This window comes from Accipiter gentilis, chromosome 8 (genome assembly GCF_929443795.1).
Source record: "Accipiter gentilis chromosome 8, bAccGen1.1, whole genome shotgun sequence".
In the NCBI taxonomy this organism is placed as follows: domain Eukaryota; kingdom Metazoa; phylum Chordata; class Aves; order Accipitriformes; family Accipitridae; genus Astur; species Astur gentilis.
In genome coordinates this window covers 36,929,075-36,946,160 of record NC_064887.1, presented here as the reverse complement: position 1 = coordinate 36,946,160, position 17,086 = coordinate 36,929,075, and the positions used below count along the sequence as shown (strand labels likewise).

Sequence of the window (17,086 nt, the reverse complement as noted above, 5' to 3'; positions counted from 1 at the left end):
CTTGTTTTTATGTCTCTTGTTTAGCTCCATGAGAGCCTGAGCTAAGGCAAACACAGGCTGGAGCTGAAAAGGAGGAGGGGAAAAAAAAAGAAGGGCTGAGCTCTGACTAAAGTATTTGTGCTGGAAAGTAGCCCAGAGAGAGTAAAGGAGAAGCTTTAATTAGAAGCAGCTGCATAGCTGATGCAGCCCACAGGACATTTTCCCATTTCAAACTCTCTAGCTTTCAGAAATCATGATTTGAATTAAGTTGTATGTGAAATTTGTTCTTAAAAGATTAAATTCCTGTTGAAGTAGGTTAAGAGACCTCATGTGCTTCCAGAAAGTGCCAGAACAAACTTTATCTTCCTGTTTCTGTTTCTGAGTGTTAGATGGAAAACTGAGGAGAACAGTGGCTTTTATTTGGAAAAGATTTGGTTTCCTGTTCTGAGCATGTCATTTGGAGCTGACACAAGCTGCTACAATTTTAAGCTGCTCTGTAGACAAGTGGCTTTTTTCTTCTTTTTTCTTCTCTCCTAAAGAGAACTTGAAAGAGTAGTTTGGGATGAGAGCAGAGCAGGGGTGGTGGGAAGCTGGAGTTGCTGTTGAGGATAATCATATCCTTTAAAGAAGTCTGGACTTAGACCTTGCTTTTTCAGTGTTTGCCTCTATTTTTAGAGAAACAATGTGGTGCCCAACATGAATCAGGGGCAAATATTTGCAGTTTTGTCTACACCAACATTTAGAACTAAATTACTAGTATTTGTGCCTAGAAATGTTGATGACAGGAGACATGGTTGAAAATCTGGACTGTAGGTTTTTTTGTTCTTTAACATTCAAAAAGGATTGCATGGAATTGCTGGAGGGGAAAATTGCATAACTGTGTGACCAAGCACTTCTCCAGGAGGAGAACAAAATGGTGGTACAAGGGCTGTGTATACCTGACTTACCATCTTTCCACAGGCAGGCACGTTCCCTCTGGCATATTCTGTAAGGCTTTGTCCTTCCAAATATAAAGAGCTAAAGTTAAAAGAGCTTTTGCTGTTCCCTGCTGGAGTGCTCCCTCATGTTTTTCTGATTAGCCTCAGAAGATACCAGAACAAGCCTGGTCTTGGAGCATTCTTCAACTTTGTACCAGAACATTTGTGTACAAAATTCTGGGCCATTTGTGGGTGATGGTTGTGAGTGTTGTCTTAGAGCACAGGTCTCAGCTTTCCTTTTAAATCATAACAGCAATACTTTTAGTCATTGTTAAGCTCCCTCCTCCCTGTTACCTAGGGGCAACAGTTAAATGTACCTTCCAGTATCCCTGAGTGTTTGGGGGGGGAGTGGGAGAGAAGGTGTATTTTGGTGGTTTATTTGCTTGTGGACAAAATGTGAAATGTTCCTCTAGACTTTCTAGTTTGTTTTACAGCCTTTGAATGAAAAAGCACCTTGGGACTTATCTTTTAGGTGTGTTTTGGTTTATTTTGTATTTGGAGTGGTGGCTGGTGTTGGAGGACCTCTTGTTTGTCCGAGTTCTCTAAAGAGAACTACAAGTGCATGTTCTGCGCCTGCTTCTGTTAGTCTGAGGAGCTTGGTGTACTGCTGACACTGAAGGCGGCTGAGCTATGCGAACTCCCCATCCCTGGCGGTGGTGAAACCAGAAGAGATCCCTGTAACGAAAGCTTGTAAGCCTTCTGGGACTGAAGTTCAATTTGACTTTACACATTCATCAGCTGCATAGAGATGTCCAGAAACATGATTTAATTGTAGTTATCCAGACAGTCTCTGAGCAGAGCTAGCCAGTGCACCGTGTGCAGGCTTGAATGCCGTGGGAGTCGAGCAGTCCTCCAGCTTCTGGCACAAGCCGTCTTTGCTGGGTGCCAGATTTCTATATGATCGAGCTCCTACACAGCTGTGCTGTAGCCTGCTGGCGTTTGGACTGATTTCTAACCCGTATCAAGGAGGGATTTGGGATGTTAAAGGAAGCCTATAGAACTGGTTTAGGCCCAGAATACCAGAAGATTGCCTCTTGGGTGATGTGGCAGCAGCTCATGCTGACTGACAGCCTTCAGTTGTTATACCGAGGATGGCACAAGAGGCAGAGGATATTCTGCAAATGGTGTTGTCTCAGGATTTGCTTTCTGTAGCTTTATTAATCCTGCCTTGCCCTGCAAAAACTCTTCTTTCATGTCTGTTCTTGGGTACAAAGTTGAAAGTATTAAGGTATGGTGAAAGGAGCCTAATTTGGGTGTGGGGAATGGTAAATTGTGATTATGCACATCTATTATATGACTTTCCTGCTTCAGACATATAGCGAAAGCTAGTTAATAAATTTTAACATGAGAAAAAACAGTTGTGGTCATCTAGTAATGACCCCTTGCGTAACTCGAATAATAACCTCTCTGAATAGCAGTGTTTGAACTAGCGTGCATACTCTTTCTGAAACAGCCAATCCTGGTGTTCTTTTAAACAAGCATGAGTGATGGAGAAATTCCACTGCAACCTTAAATGCGTTGTTCTAGTTGTTTCTCTCCACTGCTGAGATACTGTGTATAAGTCTGTCTGAAGATAAAGATATTGCCCTATCTCTAATTAGAATTTATCTACCTTGAACTTCTAACTGCTCAGTTTTGTTATCCCTGTACCTTCTAGATTGGGAATTACTGTTAAATCTGAGCTTCTTTGTGGGTACTTGGAGCTTTTAACTGTCTCCTTCCCTTTTCCCTTTGATAAATAGACTGAGCCACCTGAGCTATTAATTGTGTCAAGAGTTTTCTATTAATCATTACTGTTGGCTGCTTTGAATTAATTTCAGCTCTTCCTTCTTAAAGAGCAGACAGCAGAACTGATGTAATGGTCTGGTAATGGTTGTGCCATGCAAGTATCAGGTGTAGCATAATCTCATTTACTCCTACTTGATATATGCTGTTTGTACATCTGAAGGACTCCTGGCGAAACTGTCATGCTAGGAATTCACGTTCAGCTGACTGTTAGGAACCTCCAGAGCAAGTCTGTCTTTCCCAGATCAGTCTCCTGTTTTGGTGAGGATGATGTATGCGTTTTGTTTCTAGATGTATGACTTCTCAGTGCTTAAAGTGCGCTTTGCGTGCTGACTGCCTTGTTAGCAGTTTGTGTTACTACTCTCTATCAAGAACTTGTCTTGTCTCTTACTTATGTGTTTGACCAGCATTGATGTTTTCTGTTGTTATTCATTGATGGAAGTGTTGAGTAGCATAGGAACAAAGGAAGATTCCTGTAGTATTCTGTGTAAAACACAGCTTCATGACTGTTCTTTGATTTTTAAACTGAATTTTAAGGCCTATCCAGTTAGGGTTTGTTGGTTTGTTTGGTTTGGTTTTTTGTTTTTTCAATCCACCATACACTTTCAAGTGCATAAGGAAAAGGCAGTCTCTTTACTGTTACATTCTTATCTGCAGGCAAACTAGAGACTGTATTTCTTGCAGTTGGAATCTCCTCTCTTTGGATTTGAGTAGCTCATTGATTTAATAATTGCACCTACCCTGTTCCGGAGCAAAACCTATCTAATGTTCACCTCTGAAATTTTTGCAGTGAAATACATGTTTTCTTGAGCTGTGTGTATTTTGGGTTACTTACCAGTTAAAGCATGCAGCTGTGCACTATAGAAAAACTTCAAGTGGGCAGTCCTGTTCTGTATGTTAGGTGTTATTTTTATCCAGCATATACTTTTGCAGCTTTCTGCTACCTGAAAGAAGCAAGTGGAACTGTGGGTGACACAAAAGTGGGGTTTGCAGGCTTGCTTGCCTGGGTCCTGTATTGCTGGAAGTTAAATGGAAAATTTGTAGTACAAAGGCCAGTTAAAAGATGGATTACAGCTGACAAGGGTAGTCAGACTGTATTGACATAAGTTTAGGTTAGAGAGAAATAACTGCAATTATTCTGCAATCACAGATCTTTGTATAAAATATTACCCTAGTTGTAGATAGTGTGTGTGTATAAAATACTACCCTAGTTGTAGATAGTGTGTGTGTGTACTCATTTTTCTGTGGGAGACAGAGGAACAATGACCTTGTCGTTAGGGTGCTAGTCAGGGGCGTGGGAGACCTGACTTTAGTGCTTGTGTTGCTAGCTGAGTGCAGGCTTCAGCATGTCACAGTCCCAGATGGACTTATCAACATGAGGATAACAGTATATTCCTGTCTCACGGGAGTGTTGTGGAGAAAGATCTGCTACAGATTTTCAGGCCCTCAGATGCTGCATTTGTATAAGGTTTTATAAATATTTTGGAAGATGGATAATACCTGGTGTTAATACCTATTATTGAAACTGCTTGATTTTCTTCTAAAAAAAGGGTGCTTACTAGAATGGGATTGGGTGCAAGGAATTAATAGTTACTCAGCAGTTCTTTAACACTTAGGCTTTTACTGCAGTTCAGAAGGGAAGTGCGACAATAAGGTCCTGCATTTGATGTAACTCTGATTGTATGCAGTATTTATTTATTTTGTAATGAGCGATTTCACAATTTGAACTTAAGTTTTCAGTGGTGTCATTTGGGACAATCCCAGAGGAAGGACCCGTTACATCTATGACATTAGCATTTAGATTAGTGTTACCATTAATTATGACAAATTCATAAGTGGTCGTGGGACTTCATTCCTGGTATCTTCCCAGGACAGCAAGGCTTCAGGTGAATGTGTAATGCATGTGACTTCTTCTCTGTTGCAGGTGTCGAGAAGGCTTTCTTGGAGACTACTGTCAGTACAGAAACCCCTGCGAAAGCAATACCTGTAAGAACGGGGGAACTTGTGAAACTACGTCTCTGATAGGAAAGGCTACCTGCAAATGTGCTCCAGGGTTCACAGGAGAGGATTGTCAATACTCTGAATCGCACCTCTGCTACATGTCCCAGCCCTGCCGGAATGGAGGAACTTGTCATCCCCACAGCCAGGAAACATATGAGTGTGTCTGTCCTCCAGGTTACACAGGTGGGGTTCTGTGTTTGTACCTCCAGACTCCCTCCTTTGTGAATTACTTCATCCTGGAATGTTCTGGGGCAATCAGAATATGCTCTCAAATTTACTAGCTCCAGCACAGGAAATGAGAAGAAGTCTAAATGACTCCCCTTTGCTTTTTTTGGTCATGGAGTAGGAAATCAAACTCTTTACCCTTTACACGTAAGCAGAAAGACATTCAGATCTTGTGGTGTTGTCCATGTGGGAAAACTGACTGCAAGAGCTACTCTGGAGTGGCTGTTGCACTTTTGAGTTCAGAGTCTACCTTCTAGAAAAAATGAAGTAAATTTGGCCAGCAAAACCTTTCTATGGGAAAACTATAATTGGGTGCCTGCGGGTAAGCATGGAAACCCACTCCATTCTTGAAGGGAACACAGAAGAAGAGTGACTGTCAGTGTGTAGTATAATTTCAGGTCATGGGTTATTTTTATAAATCACAATATTCTATATTTTGCTGCTACCCTGTGAATAAAATGACTTTGTACTGTAACCAGCAAATTGATTTTTGTTTCAGATATAATACTGTAAAATGCAGACATAAATTTTCCTGTAATAATTTTGAGATTTAGTACACCAGTCATTTTGAGGTAGCATGAAGGAAATAATATTTTCCATAGAAATAACTTCTTATTAATATAGTGCTCTGTCTGATCCTACAGGAAAGGATTGCCAGTGGATTGATGCCTGTACATCTCAACCTTGTGCCAATGGAAGCACATGTACTGTATCTGGAAATAAGTTCTCCTGCATCTGTCTGGCTGGCTACACTGGCCATAAGTGCGAGATAGATGTGAATGAATGTGCCACACCAGGCCTTTGTCAACATGGTGGGACCTGTGTCAATTTGCCTGGTTCATACCGATGCCAGTGCAAGCCAGGCTATACAGGGCATCGCTGTGAGAGCATATATGTGCCGTGTTCCCCATCACCATGTATGAATGGAGGAACTTGTCATCAAACAAGTGATTTCACCTTTGAGTGCAACTGTCTGCCAGGTAAATGGTGCTTCTTCAAAGCGTCTGGTTTTGTAGTCTTGTCACTGCGTTCCTGTCTGTGTTTTTCTGAAAACTTCTCTTGGAGTTTCTGTGTGATGCTCATGTAATGTAAGGTTGAAGGGAGAAATCTCAGCAAGGCAGGAAGCTCTGCTAGGACGTTAATTTCTGAGTGTTTGTATTTCATAACATGGAAGGGAAGAAAAGGGAAGAAGGCTAGAAATGAGATATCTTTGGAACCCAGTTGGAGGCAGAGAATCAAATAGGTAAGAACTACAAGGTAGTTTCAAGATTAAGGTGGTATCTCCTAATGCCCGTTTGGAATGCCAAATTCCATGAACATAAACCCCAACAAATACATGGGATTGTTTCAGTAAAGGCCACAGTTAACTTCAGTGCTTGAGTGAAGACAAACATCTGTCTTTTTCCTTCTCAGTCCTTACTCTTAAAACATACTGGTTTCTATTACCTTCCTTTTTCTCCTCTAGCTCCTCCAAATCTTAGAAGATACCATTTCCAACTTACCACACCCTTTTTGTCTTGTAATACCTCCAGATAAATTATGCTTGCTTGTTTCCTGATGCTGTTCGCTGCCCTGAGTTCAACCACAGCAGGGGTGATGTGCTTACTCAGGATCATGGGCTGTATTGGTTTTGTGTGTCAAGCTGGGCTCCAATCACCAAGGCATCCATCTCTAAAATGATCATCTGTCACCTGGTTGTGACCCTGGTGGTCTCATCCTGTCCTGCTTCTACCCCTCCACTTGTCTTACTGACCACAGAGCAGTACTAGTTGTCTTTGTGTATGAGGGTGTTGGTTTTTTTTTAGGCTGATATTTTTTTACTGAGTAATTCAACTCCATGGGAAACAGATTGTTTGGAAATGCTTTTGACTAGACTTCCTACTTAAGTGTATTGCAGTTTGGCACATGAACACTTGGTGTGTGGTAATCTAGAAAAGTAAACTTTCTACCCTTAAGCATTTCTCTGTTGTTATTTATGTGAAAGGTGTAGCTGCCATATACTGTTTAAGATGAATGTAGAGTGACTGTTCTCAGGAGGATCGTCTGGAGTCATGGGTATGTGTGGAAAGAGCATTTAGAACTTGTGAAAAAATGTTCTCTCTTTGGAGACCTTTATCTTGAACTGTTGGCTCAAATGACCTTAAATGTACATTGCTAGCCTTAGTGCCTGTACAACAACTTTCTGGTTTGTCTGAGCAAGCATGTGACTTTGAAGAATTTAGGAAAGTCTATCTTAAAACAGAAGGATGTATCATCTTTATTTTTGTGTGAAAGCAACCATTTCTAACTATACTCGAAGAAACTGTCCTGATTTCAGTGCTTGAACATACAAGGGTCTTTGAAAATGCTGTTATCTTAACTGTTTAACATTGTCTATGACATGGCTAGTGGGATTGAGTGCACCCTCAGCAAGTTTGCTGACAACACCAACCTGTGTGGTGCAGTTGACATGCTGGAGGGAAGGGATGCCATCCAGAGGGAGCTCAACAGGCTCGAGAGGTGGGCCTGTGTGAACCTCATGAAGTTCAACAAGGCCAGCTGCAAAGTCCTGCATGTGGGTCGGGGCAATCCCAAGCACAGATACAGACTGTGCAATGAGTTGATTGAGAGCAGCCCTGCAGAGAAGGACTTGGGGATATCAGTGGATGAAAAAACTAAGTATGAGCCAGTAATGTGCGCTTGCTGCCCAGAAAGCCAATCGCATTCTGGGCTGCATCAAAAGAAGTGTGGCTACAGGTCGAGGGAGGGGATTCTCCCCCTCTATTCCACTCTCATGAGACCCCACCTGCAGTACTGTGTTCAGCTCTGGGGCCCCCAGCATAAGAAGGACATGGACCTGTTGGAGCAAGTCCAGAAGAGGGCCATGAAGATGATCAGAGAGTGGCTGGAACACCTCTCCTGTGAGGACAGGCTGTGAGAGTTGGGGTTGTTCAGCCTGGAGAAGAGAAGGCTCTGGGGAGACCTTAGAGCAGCCTTCTAGTACCTAAAGGGCACCTACAGGAAAGCTGGAGAGGGGCTTTTTGCAAGGGCACGTAGTGATAGGACAAGGGGTAATGGCTTTAAACTGAAAGAAGTTAGATTTAGATTAGATGAAAGGAAGTTCTTTACTGTGAGTGTGGTGAGGCACTGGAAGAGGTTGGCCAGAGAAATAGTGGCTGCCCCATCCCTGGAAGTGTTCAAGGCCAGGCTGGATGGGGCTTTGAGCAACCTGGTCTAGTGGAAGGTATCCCTGCCTGTGGCAGGGGGATTGGAAATAGATGATCTTTAAGGTCCCTTCCAACCCAAACCATTCTATGAAGTAACAGTTGCTTTCAGGGGGTTTATTCTTCTCTGCTTTGCATCTTTTTAAAATGAAATTGCAAAGTAAGTATCTCTAGATTAACAGGCTTGATCAGAAATTCAGAGTTTTATTAAAGTTAGATCTGTTTAGCCAGTTTAAGGAGTCTTAAGATCTCATGCAGAAGTGGTGTGGTGGGGGGAAGAAGAGCTGAAGTTTGAAGGACTTGATGCTGTAAAGCTGATAAGACAGTTTGATTTCCGTGACTCTTACAGGGGCACAAGGCTGGGTAGGAGCACGTTTTTCCCTCAGACAAGCATGTGGGCTGGCTAAACTATGGTCAGGAAATGAAAATGAGATTACTATAGTAACAGCTATACACCCACACTGCTCACACACGTTTTGGATTATTAGCTGCTTTTTTGGACTTGTTACACAACGTGTATAGTGGGGGTGAGTTGATGTGGCTTTGAGAGCCTTCACTTCTGTATTTCCTGTATTTAAGTTGGCCATGTTGTTTTGCTAGCTGGATTTTTTTTTATTTTAAAAAAAACCTAGTCATTTGAAAAACAGCAAAGAGAGGTTGGAGAGGCCAAAATGCTTACATTAAACTCTTGAATAAAGGCAGGGCACCCAGCCATTTCTTCCCCCTTACAGTCAAGCATGCAGCATGAAATTTCTGAAGTGTTGGAAAAGGTTCTGTCTGGAAAGGAAAGGTCAACAGAGAGAGAGAAGAGAAATGGTGGTCTGTCACGCCCAGGGGAGATGTGAACAAGGCCTGCTCCTCTGGAAGAGAGTGCCAAGAGTATGGACTAGAAATTCTTATTTAGCCTCCTTCTCTGAATTGGAGCAATGCCGACAATACTGTGACTATAAATGGAATTGCTCTAACCCTTCTTTCTGGACTGCCTTAAGATGTTACTGTAGCTCAGCGTTATGGCAGTAGGGACAGGAGGCAGTTACCTCTTGAACTGCTGGAATGGTTTTTGAAACGATTTTGCATCTTGTGACCTGTGAAACTGCTTTGAAGAAACTGATTGTGCCCAAGCAGCAATTTAAGCATAATTAGGTTACTCCTGGACTGGCCCCCAAAATAAGTTCTTGTTTCCTGTAGATGTTTTCTTCTTTGCTTTTGAGTAAATTTCTTTTTTTGTAAATATAGATACATGAGAATGAGAGCTTGAAAATACAGAAAAAGCCTACAACCTGGCGTTACATGTCACAGCAGTTTTTTCTGCAGTGGTGGAAGTACTGTTTATCCACGGTGTAGTCAAGCTGCTATTTTAAATTCTCAGGTTGCCACTTCACTTGTGGATTTACACAAACAAATCCTGCACTAGGTAATTAATGAAGTCATGTGTTAGAAGAGGTCAGCATTTGGTGGCAAGTTTAAGTGAAGAGTTATATATACTGTCAGTATTATATCTGTATGAAAGGTAACTTATTTTCTATCCATCTAGTGTAATCATTTTTTCTCTGGGCTTTGATTTAGATAAAGGGATTGTAAACAAGTGAGCATGTTAGGTAAATCATAACGGATAGTTATAGTAAAAAAACCCCCAAAGCTTCTGTGAAAGAGGCTTAACCTGAAGCATTAGCAACTCCTTTAAATATAAGAATGAGCTTGTAGTTATAAATATTTGACAAAAAAGGAGTTCATTTGGCAACTAACCTTTAATGGAATGTTAAACAAGTCAATAGAGGAAGTTCTTAGCTGGGAAAGTGATTATTCATTGTTATCCATCAAAATAATTACCCATTAACTAAGATAAGGGCCTTAGGGAATTCCAAGGGCTTGTTCAGGAAACGATCTGTCAGGCTGGAGCAGGCTGTTTATGAGAGCTGGAACACTTCCTGGGAAGAGGAAGTAACCTCATGCCGGTTCCTAGCGGAGTGTCACGCTGCCCCATGCAGTGAGCATCATGAACGGGGTCTAACAGACACACTGAATTTCCCGTGGTGGGGAAGACCCTGCTTGCTGGGATTTAGAGATGAGCTGCTTCCTCTGGGGTGTGAGGCTCTGCATGGTGGCAGTCTTGGGGTACCAGATGGCATGCGTGCCTCTCTGCTCTGGGTGAGCTGGCTCTCTTCTCTGGAGCAGCCCACCTCACATTTATTTCAAGAAGCTGAACTGTCGAGCTGCAACTGCTGTTGGGTACCTGGTATGCAGAACCTTACTTCTGTGTTAAAATGATGCAGGTCAGTTTTAGCACTAATTTCTTGTCAGCAGGCCCTAAATCTGGCAATAATATGTCATTTTCATTCAGGTATAATTTCTTGTCCCAGTAACTAATTGGTCCTGCAGAAAGTCTGAGCTGTAATTTATAGGTTGAAATAAGGCTAAGGATTAAGATTTGGAGGGAATTGGATATGGTGCTCTGGAATGGGGTAGAGATTTCAGATGACATAGGAGTAAAGTTATCTGCTTGTATCCGTCTGTGTACTGGAGGAGGAACAATATGCTGTTAGCAGTGGGAACACTTTTCCCCTTGAGGTTCTCATTCCTTAGTTTGATGTGCTTGGAGATAGAGAGCAAAAGTCAGGATATGTATTGCAAACTGTTCTCTGGAGGGAGAAGGCAAAGGACAACATGTGAGTCCCAGCACAGGGGGAAACAGGAAACAGTGTCAGGTGTCCAAATACATCAAAACACTGAACTCTTTGGCTTTCTGGAAAAGAGTCAGGTTATGTAACTGCAGAATCAGATTCTGGGACCCAGCTGAAAAGCTCACGTCTCGGAGCAACTTCATGCTTGTGCTCAAACATAGGTGCGTTGACTCTAAAGGACTGATTTTAAGAATGAAAGCTAAACTTCACTAAGGCAGTTTTATTTATAAATTAAGCAGATCGCAATATTGTGGTGTAAGTTGAAGAGGACACAAAAGTCATGCCTTTACAGCTTTTAGATGTTCTGAAGCTAAGCCAAAGTTGTTCTTCAGAGTAAGACAAATTTAAAGAGAATTTGGGAGTTGGGAAGTTTCCAAAAAGGAAACTTGTGTTTTCTTCAGCTGTGCACTCAAAATAGTGTCATCTTCACCATTTCAACCTTTCTTGATTCCCTTTTCCTTGGAGCTATCTTTTGACTAAGCACACTTGGCTGTCTTTCATTTCTCTTGAACCTTTTACTACATTGTTGGGTTTGGGTTTTTTTTGTAAGCTCTTTTGTGTTTCTATTCTACTGTCACTAGTGGTATCCTGCAGCTTTTAGTGTGGGATTAATGGTTTTCTACATTTGCATGGGATGCTTGAGGACCAGCTCTTAGATGGTAGTATAGCTGGTTAAAATGTGAAAATGTACAATGGCTTGGTAAGGTTTTAGTATTGGGGTGACTTCCATGCTTTATTATTACTCAAAATCATTGGGCCACTTTAAATTTGTGTGCAGTACAGTGAGATAGTTTTAAATAAATGCCCGCTGTCAGGAATTTGTTTACTAGAAAGTAGGGTGGGCCTTCATATTGTCTGAGCTGAAAGGATAAGAACTTAAACCTTTCACGTTTGTGGTTCTGGGTGTATTTCTATGCTGATCATGTTGCTGGCATGAGTGCAGTCTGTGGTCAATGGGATGATTCTCCTCAAGCTGAAAAGCAAGCTGATAGGACACTCCTGTGTTTTACAGCTGAGCCTTTGGTCATGCATGGTAGCTTTACACAGTTTTAAACATAGTGATCTGATACTAATTGTATTCCTTGGTAGTTGTTCCTCAGCATCTTTTGCCAGGAAGGCACTGCTGTGATTAGGGTTCAGACTAACCAAGTTATATTTTTTTCTTTGTTTTAATCTTTCCGACCACCATGAACTTTGCAGGATCTTGGGTGAGGCTGGGAAGGGCTTTGAAGGGAGAGGGTAATATTTTTTGCAGATTTTTGGTTTTCTTGGGATTTGTTGGGTGGGGTTTTTTTGAGTCTATTCTTCCTTGCTGATAGATGCTAATGCACTTGATACAGTGTGGCAACAGCACTTCTCTTTGCTTCTGACTCTTACCTGTAGTATTGGAGAATTTCAAGAGGTGGGAATGCATACAAGTCATCTCAAGTCTCTTGGGAGCAGCAGTAGTCTGGAGAAGCTGTGTCAGAGCTTTACAGTTTCAGTCTCATCTGCCACACAGCACGATCTGTGTTGGACCAGATGTTGCTTAGAGGGTCTATGTGACTTGACACAGATGTTATGGAAGCATCTGGAACAGGGCATCAAAAGTAGAAGGGTTAAAGCATAATTTGGATGAGAGGACTGTGTCATGTTAATATTACATTCCAAAGCAGTGAAGAGGCAGAGCTTATGTTTTAAATTAACGTGTGTGTTCTGGAATCACTTCATCCACATTAGCATGCATCCACTTGTGCTTTGATAAATAGCACACTCATCCAGCAGAAATGGCAGGTTTATTTAATGAAGCATGAAATAAATCAGCAGGGGAAATTGAGGGGAAGATGAATTATTGATGACTCCCTTCCCTAATGTGCCCACTTCTCCTTATTTGAAAGGAGAGGGAGATGTGGCAAGGATAGTTTGCCAGTGTGGCTAGTGTAGCCTTGATTTTCATTGAGGAAGGGTGTCTGGTTTCTTCTGCTTTTCAGTCAGGACTTAGTGTATAAGCATTGCTTGGGTGGTGACTGATTTGTTGATTGACTGACTTGTCTAACACTGAAAAGGGCCAAATCAGGAATTTGGAATCTTATTTTCAAAGCATGGAAGGTCTTTCTTTGGCATAGCCAAGGCATGTGAACTACACTGAGGTATTCATGAAGTGAACGCCAGGCACTTTTTTGCCATGGGAAAAACTTGTCCTGGCTGATGCTCTTAACTGCTGCTTGGTGGGCAGTGACAGGTTTACCTCGTAGTAAAATAAATGTCTTGGTCTTCACTTTGTTTGCTTTGAATGACAGTCACTTAAAGAAAAAATACCCTTGTCTTTTTGGTTGTGAAAACTTATTTGGCCATCTATCCGCAGTAGTAGTGTTTAACTGTGTAATCTGACCTGCATGCTATCAGCAAAGGCATTCAATGAAGTCTCTGGTCAGTGTGCTACACTGAGGTTCATCAGGATTAGGTTAACAGGGTGAGTGTTTAAGGAAAAAAAGGGGGGAATCTGCATGAAGGGTGAATTATCTTCAAAAGAGGCTGGAAGCCCATTTCAGTCTGCTGTGTTTCTGCTTTGTCCAGGTTTCGAGGGAAGCATCTGTGGGCACAACGTTGACGACTGCCCAAATCACAACTGCCAAAACGGGGGTATATGCGTGGATGGTGTGAACACGTACAATTGCCGCTGCCCACCACAATGGACAGGTATGTACTACAGAAAACAAATGCAGGACTTCTGGCCTTCACCCAATGTACAACTGGAGTTGCATATGGCTGAATGCAGCTTGCATCTGCGCCTTGTTCTGCAGTCTGGGGAGCAGATGTCAGTGCAACCCTTAAAAGAAAATAGTTTGCATCAAAGCCACCACAATGGAGGGTAGTTTCTCATTGCACGAGGCAGTGTTACAGGCTTTTGTGCACGTGGGTTTGGCAGACAGGTACTGTGCTTCTTGAGCCACAACGTAGTGCAACTATCAGAGCTGCACTTGTGCTTGAATGGATTACTTTGTAAGAGGATACTTGTTTTCCAAAAGTACAAAATTTGGCTTTGGTATTATTACAGGTATGTGCATATAGCAATGCTTTGCTGGTACATTTGGGGGGTATTTTTAACCTGGGATAATGATCCAAGTAGATAATAGTAATGCTGCTGAGGAACAGGGCAAATCTGAAAAGAGGCATAAGTGGGAGAAAGGGAGGGAAGAGAACTGTATGGGAAGCTTATGTTTTTGCGACTGTATTTTCCTGCTGTGACTGATTTTTATCTGGAGTTCTCTGACTAGCAAAGCTACTTTTGCTTCATAAATGAGTGTGCTTTACTCTGAGTCTGCAGGGGGAAAAAGTGTGAATTTCAAGAAAGTGTTATGCATGATGTAAGGAAGCAGCTTACAGGAAATTCAGTGTCATATTTAGTCACAAAATGGCTCCATACCTCAAAAATAAACAAATACCTCCGGTTTTGGGGTGGGTTTTTTTGAGTCATACTAGTCATTCTTAGCTGGCACACTTTTTCAGTTGACTATAGTTTTGCCTTTCTTTCAAAATCATAGATAAAAAACCAGCCCTAAACCTGGGAAATTGAGTTATGGACTCAATTTGCATTTTTTTCTTTCATAGAGTAAATTAGGATACTTTTTTGGAACTAAGCTTGAACTAGCTCCTCAGGTTCTGAAGAACCTTTAGCACATTTTTCTCTATCTAGAAAATATTATGTTTGAAACCAGAACGTTTGTAGTGATTGGTAGTTGAGACAAATGCACTGCAAGGAGTTTGACTGGTAGAGACCAGACGTTTCATGTTGTTCTTTTTTCCTCAGAAACCATCATTCTCATTATAAACCGGTTGTCATTTTACTGGCAGCCTCCTTTGCAGTTAGAACCCTCATTAACTTTAAAAAATTATATAGTCTTAAATGAAGTTAAAACCACATAAAGAGTGAAATGAACCACTGCTTGCATAGCTCTTTGAAACTAGGTGTTAATAGGAGAAAATGAGTCTTCCCCTTAATGAGCAAGTGCCCTTGCTTCTATACTGCTTCTCTGTCTATATGTCCTTAAAGCCTGTGGAAAGTGAAACCTGCAAAGGAAAACATGAAGAGAGCTTGGGTGTGGAGCCAACAACCCTTCAGTGACCCCTAAAATCTTGCTCCATGCCACAGAAATTATAAACCTTGTTATGGCTTCTAGTGTGTCTCAGTTGTAAATTAATCTCAGGCTTATTCCTGAAACACAGAGGATACGATGGATCATGTGTGTACGGTGTGAGTATATAATCTACAAGGGATTATTTTGCTTTGTAGAGGCATTGTAAATTTAGCTTGGCTTACAGGATTTGGGTGGATAGCTGCTGTCAACTAAGGATGGCTTCTGCATCTTACCTGGAACAGACCTTGGTGGTAATAGGCTGTGATTCTCTTTGGTTTTGTGGTAGATTGTCTCTCTGATTAACCACTGAAGTTCTTTGCAATGTAGTTGTGGTGGTTCCCTCTCTGAACCTCTTATGGGCTTTGACTTACTAGCATTGGAAAAAATTTAGACCTGTGTTGTGGCCTAGTCTTGTACCATCTTTCTTCTGTGTGGACAGTCTCTCTAGGAAACCTTGTGTGCATGAAGGAAGGATGCTTCCCTTCGGTGAAACCCTGGAAAGAGAGAGGAACTCCCCAAGCCTTATATTCCCAGGGCTTTCTAAAACACGTTAATGGAATGGGTTTTCTGAGAATTTCCTTTGTTTATGGTGAAGTTAAGGTTACCAGCGTAGCAGTGGTTTTAGATGATGGCTTCTCAAGGCCATTGACTTTCTACATGTCAAGGTCAGGTCAGTTTGGAACTAAAAGTGGTCTCACCGTTTAGGAAACAGTAGCTTGGCTGTTTGAACAATGGACATTAGAGCCTTTGGGTAACTGACTGGTCTTGTCTGAAATGAACAGTGCCAGTTTCAGTGTTCAAACTAAAACATGAGTCACTTCAGAAGTAGCTATGCATGTTTGTATTGGCATATGTTTGACACATGTAGGGCAGTAGCTCTGTGCATCCACAGGATGCCTTAGCAATAGCCATTTGTCTGCAGTGTAACTGCTGATCTGAGCGCCTGTGGAGGATGCAGGCTCATGATGGCAATGGAGGCCTGTGTTTGGGGTCTTTGCTATGTTGCTTTGCTTGAAAGCCTGTGCAGTGAAATGCTCTTGGCCAGCTGGCCTTTAAATATTCACGTATTGTCTGTAATATTCCTTTTGCCCAAGAAATGTGTGTGCAAGTGATGTCCCATGACACCCCAAAATCCTGTCCAGCTCCACAGTGAATGCAGCCGTGTGCTACGAGTGGACAAACATCTTGCAAGTCACCTGAATATCTCTTGTTCTAATGTGGTCCTGCATGTGATCCCAGCAGTGATTCTGCTCTGTCATCTTGGTAGCATTTTCTTAAAAGAAGTTTGTTTCTCTGAATGGACTTCAATCCCTTTCCTGCATCTTCAATTAGAGACCAAGAAGGTGCAGGCGAACAGTACATGTCCAGCTTGGAAACATGAGGGGTGACACTGAGGCAGGGCACAAGATAGGGAAGGTAGATGGAGGACTGCTAGAGTAGTTTGGAGAGGGATGATTTTTTTCAAGATTAAACTGCAAATGATGCCGACGGGAGTAAACTACAATAAAAGATGAGTTACTCGGCAATAAGGAAAAGTTGTGTAAGTGCAGGTCCATCCTTTGCACAAACATGGTTTATAACATTGTAAATCATCTCTAAGGTAAGTGAAGAGGGGAGAGCTGAGCAAACAACTCTTGGAGTCTGTGTCTCTCCTGATAAACTCTTATAGCCCAATAGTGTCAAACTGAGTGAGCGCTTCAGGAAATGAAAAGCTTCCAATGAGACCTTAAGGTTAGAGGACACTGTGCTGCTTTTAAAAAAAAAAAAGGGGGGGGGGGGGGCACAAAGATGCATGTTTGTAAGTAAATGTCAGCCAAAATCAAAAGGCTGTTAAATTTTCTAAAAATACTTAACAGTGTAGATGTGCTGTCTTCATAAAAGTTCTGCAGTCTCTTCTTTCAAATACTGACTTGTCAAGTAATCGTGGAGAAGTTTAAATTGGTCTGTTTGCAGTTTTAGTCTTTATTTAATCTTTGTGCTGTGGATGATAATCTAGCATGTTTGTTAATATAGTTTGTGCTTCATGGCATAGAGAAATCAATCCCATTTCTTGCTAGAAGAATCAAGAAGCTGTACTGCATCTGATGAAGAATAGTTTTGTGTAAAGTAATATTGAA

General features: G+C 41.7%; 1 protein-coding gene across 2 annotated transcripts in view; it reads left to right on the top strand.

The window, feature by feature from the left end:
• NOTCH2 (notch receptor 2) overlaps positions 1-17,086 on the top strand; it is an 88,539-nt gene that overhangs the window by 15,616 nt on the left and 55,837 nt on the right. For both annotated transcript variants that reach the window (XR_007506984.1, XM_049807832.1), the window contains exons 3-5: positions 4,666-4,925; positions 5,612-5,947; positions 13,408-13,530. Coding sequence is in view for 1 of the 2 variants with exons in the window: in XM_049807832.1 (XP_049663789.1) it covers positions 4,666-4,925; positions 5,612-5,947; positions 13,408-13,530 (719 nt within the window). In the remaining variant the exon portion in view is untranslated. The remainder of the gene's footprint in view (positions 1-4,665; positions 4,926-5,611; positions 5,948-13,407; positions 13,531-17,086) is intronic.